This window comes from Takifugu flavidus, chromosome 7, assembly GCF_003711565.1.
Source record: "Takifugu flavidus isolate HTHZ2018 chromosome 7, ASM371156v2, whole genome shotgun sequence".
NCBI lineage: Eukaryota > Metazoa > Chordata > Actinopteri > Tetraodontiformes > Tetraodontidae > Takifugu > Takifugu flavidus.
In genome coordinates this window covers 10,963,839-10,967,995 of record NC_079526.1, presented here as the reverse complement: position 1 = coordinate 10,967,995, position 4,157 = coordinate 10,963,839, and the positions used below count along the sequence as shown (strand labels likewise).

General features: G+C 40.1%; 1 protein-coding gene across 2 annotated transcripts; it reads left to right on the top strand.

Moving 5' to 3' along the window:
* Window positions 1–1,172: 1,172 nt before the first annotated feature.
* Window positions 1,173–3,242, top strand: srek1ip1 (SREK1-interacting protein 1). Of its 2 annotated transcripts, none has more exons than XM_057039203.1 (5): window positions 1,173–1,301; window positions 1,723–1,770; window positions 1,975–2,133; window positions 2,297–2,363; window positions 2,704–3,242. In XM_057039203.1, exons 1-5 carry the CDS (start codon window positions 1,289–1,291, stop codon window positions 2,933–2,935), a joined length of 519 nt encoding a protein of 172 aa, XP_056895183.1. In that variant the 5' UTR covers window positions 1,173–1,288; the 3' UTR covers window positions 2,936–3,242. The 2 variants fall into 2 exon arrangements, with proteins under 2 accessions (XP_056895183.1, XP_056895185.1); XM_057039205.1 differs by having other exon boundaries at window positions 1,218–1,317.
* The last annotated feature ends 915 nt before the right edge of the window (window positions 3,243–4,157 follow it).

Here is a 4,157-nt window from a genome sequence, read left to right as displayed (position 1 = left end):
TGGGGGGTCAGAACTTGCCCTGGGTTTATTTTCGCAGGCAGGCCCAAGTCCAAAAACATCCTCATTGGTGACCAACGGTGAAATTTCCTTCAACTTTGGACAAATGTGTATATATTTTCAAATCCCAGGATCAACCCCAGCACATGAATTTGGGAGGAGACTGGACCACCCTGCAGGTGGTGGGATTAATGCCCCAAGCCCAACTTTCCAGATGCCAACAGGCAGAGGAAAAAGTTAAAAGAACATACCAGCGAACCAGACTTTGCTGGTTCTCTAGTATGTTCCAGACAATCTGCAAAGCCAGAACATGTTCTCTGGTATGTTCAATATACATCGCTCACCAAAGGCAGTAAATTCGTACACAGATAAAGCAGATTCCTTTGAGGTTCAACCTAATCTTGTTAAATAATCAGGTCTTTGAGACCTCTGATATAACTTTGTGTTAACCTCTGATTAGGATCAAAGAGAACTCTCTGGAGCCTCTCCCAGTGGTAGACAGAGGGGGAATCTACCTGTGAATCCTTTCGCTTCATCGCTGTTTGTTTCTGCCTTGTGCACAGATAACAGGACATACTAGCACCTTTCGCTCACACACTGACACTCAGAGGAATATTGAGTCTCCCAATAGCATGTTTTCTTCTGGGTAGCCAGAAGAAAATATATTGCATCACCAGTTTCTAGTACTGGGTGTTTATATTGAGTCAGTGGGTAAGACATAGAGATAACGCAGTTGTTTTTTAAACCATGTGCAGTAGCTATAACTAGTGAGTTGTAGTGGATCAAAGTCCTCCTGATGATTAAAACTGCAGAGATGTGAGACTTCTGATTAGATAAGGTCGGGTGCAATCATGTGATCTGCGTGTGCATTTGTGTGTGTGTGTGTGTGTGTGGTGTGTGTGTGTGTGTGTTGTGTGTGTGTGTGTGTGTGTGTGAGAGAGAGAGAGAGAGAGAGAGAGGCATAAGTGCAAACGTCTGGATAACTATGCATTGGAGAGTAAATGACATTTGAATGGCTTATATTTATAGGGTGCTTAAACTGACAAAACATTATTTAGACAGTAGTTAAACTGTCTCTGCATTTTGCCCGGTTTTTAATTGAAAGTGACAAAAAGGTATTTATTTGCCGTTCATACTCCCGGCCAGTTGGTGGCGACATGACATTTAGCTAATTTGACTGCTGCGAAAATCTTGTAGAAGAAGAGAAAGAGGCGGAAGAAGAAGAAATCTTGTAACTACGCGCCACCGCTTGTTATTCACTATTTATTTCGGTTCAATATTAGAGAACACAATGGCTGATATAGGTCAGGATGAGATATTGTGTTATTTTACATCTCCGATTCTACACTTTAATCTATTATCTTGTAAATTGTTATTACATTGTAAGCTGAATGGTAGCTTCATGGTGACTTCGAAGTCAAATTATTTTACTTAATCCTACGATTTGTGCTGCTCGTAAACTTTATTTACTATCAAATTTTGGAATTGACTTCTAAATATACTGCAGATCACATAACTCCCTTAAGTGCTAAGTTAGCTAAGTATTCTGCTAGTTGCATGTTTACTTCAGAATCTACACAAAGAAAATGGAATTTAGTTCTTTTCTCCTGCCCTCGTTTTCTTTTTGAGAGTAACTTTATCATTATTCATAAACTTGCAAACGTGTTCTTTCGACATTGCTCAATATGAATGTTAAATATGGTCTAAGATCTCCGTTTCTTATAGGGCCTATTAAGGACAACGTCAGAGCTGGCTGCAAGAAATGTGGATACCGTAAGTGATGCTGTATAAGTTAAACTGAAGAATTTGTCTTTCTGTTAAATTATTCTCTTAATTGGTCAGATATGAACTTGCTAGATTGAAGATTTTGTTGTTTTAAGCGCAACTTGACTATTTTGCAACAGCAGCAGAAAGTTCAGTAGTATTAGAAGCATTTCACTCTTTGAGTAAGCTGCTTTCCATCTGTCAACTTCTCAGCTGGTCATTTGACCTTTGAGTGCAGAAATTTCGTCAGGGTTGACCCCCAGAAGGACATCGTTCTGGACGTGAGTAGCACCAGCACCGAGGAGAGCGAGGACGACCTGGATGCAGCTAAGCCAAATGAAAAACAGGGGCGGCACGGCCACTTTCGGAAAGGTAAAATCTCTGGTTATAACAGTCATTTTTTTAAATTTAATTGTTCAATCAGGCAGGTTAAATCTCTGACATTATTCACGGCGCAGGGATCCACATAACTTTGCTTTGTTGTGCCGTGTTAGTCAGAGTTATAAGCTGTTTTGTTTCGCTTTATAATTTATAGGCACACATGATGACCGGAAAAAAAAGCACAAACGTAAGAAGAGCGGAGAGCGAACATCAAGGAAGAGGTGTGCTGTTCTACCCTCTAATTTCCTTCTGTCCGCACGGACTGCCAACAGTTTAGTTTTGACACATATATTCATACTGTGCGTTTATTGTGTGCTATTTTTGTGCACTCCTGAAATGCATACGTGTGTGTTGACATTTTATAACAGATAATCAGATGTTAGAGTTGAAAAGTGGCGTCATGCCGAAATTGGGAGTTCATCTGTGCATTCTAATTTGAATCTGACTCATACAGAGAATAGAAATGACCAATGTCGGTAAAAGTCAGAACATGTGTTTTCTTTTACTCTCCAACTGTATGTATGCCCTTTTGATTGGTGGGTTTGTTTATTTACTCCCCAGATCTGCTTCATCATCAAGTGACGAGGAGACCACAAAGAAGAAGAAGGGCAGCAGATCCCGCTTGTCATCTGATGAAGACAAGCAGAGAAAGAAAAAGAAGGTGAAAAGCCTCAAGAAGAAAAGTAAAAAGAACAAAAAGGAACACGGGAAACATCACAAAAAGAAACTGAAGAGGAAACATGAATCGTCTTCCTCCTCTTCGAGCTCCAGTGAATCCTCAGATAGTGACTGAGATGTCGCCGCGCTCAGAAACAATATTTATGCTTCTGCATATGAATAAAACATCCAGTGAGATACCTACAAGTACCTCGGTTAAAATGTCCAAATCCAGCAGGATACAGTAAAAGTGAGCTGAGAAATGAAAAAGTATTCTCAGAAAATATGTACAAACTCAAAAATACGTTTTTTCCCTACACCTTGAACCATTCTATTGTATTCCAGTGTTTTGACATGAACCTGTATATACACATTTTCTAAATGCGGCCAAAGGCAACCTTCCTGTCACATGTCAATAAAATTATTTTTAGTAAACAAGATAATTGGTGGTACTGAATTATTTTGTGTTAGTATTTAAGAAGATTGTGGCATGTTTTGCATTCTACCGGTACAAATTTCCAATGAAGATGTAGTTAGAGTTTCGCCCGTTAGAGGGCAGCAAAATACTTAAAATGTGGCTAAAACCTATTCGAATCCTGTCAAAATGAAGAACAAACCCGGATATCTTAAAATACAAAGCAGTGAATGTGAGGCTGAACATTTATGTCATCTGTGTAGAAAGAAGAGTTTTGACCGAGGTGCAAAGAAAGGTGAGCTGATCTAAAAGGGAGCGGTCTCTTGACTCCACCTAGCGGTCATTCTATGAACAGCCATGGACGCAGATTGACCGTCAGTGAAGGGGTGAAGACACTCAGGTCAGGACCGTAACATTCTGGTTTAACTGGTTTAACAGAGAAAACAAATCAATACAACTGTGTTGTTGCTCCCAGCTTTCCGGATTTAATGGTGTGAACTCATTTTACCTCAGAATAAAGGGTTCCACAAACACCTGCTGCATGACAAGCTTCATGCCTCACCCGCCTGCTCCTTCTTTTTGTTTTAAACGATGACCAGAGGGGAGAGTGATCAAACCTAATGGAAGGAAAAATACATTAATGAAAGAATGAGACAATAAATTGGGCCTGGGTGTCTCATTCCTGCAGGACACAATCTGCACATCTATGTCAACGTCCAGACTCACATCATCTCAGATCGCACAAGCAACACTTCATTTCTGATCACCTGGGGTGCAAAAAATATATACAAACATACATACATAAATCTGTAAACGTGTATACGTGAGCAGACAATGGCCACAGCTTGCACACACCCACTGTCCAAAAACTCCCTGTTGTTACAGAACTGTGGTTTCATTACACTCATTTTCTCTTCTACACTCAACTGCTCTTGTCCAACAT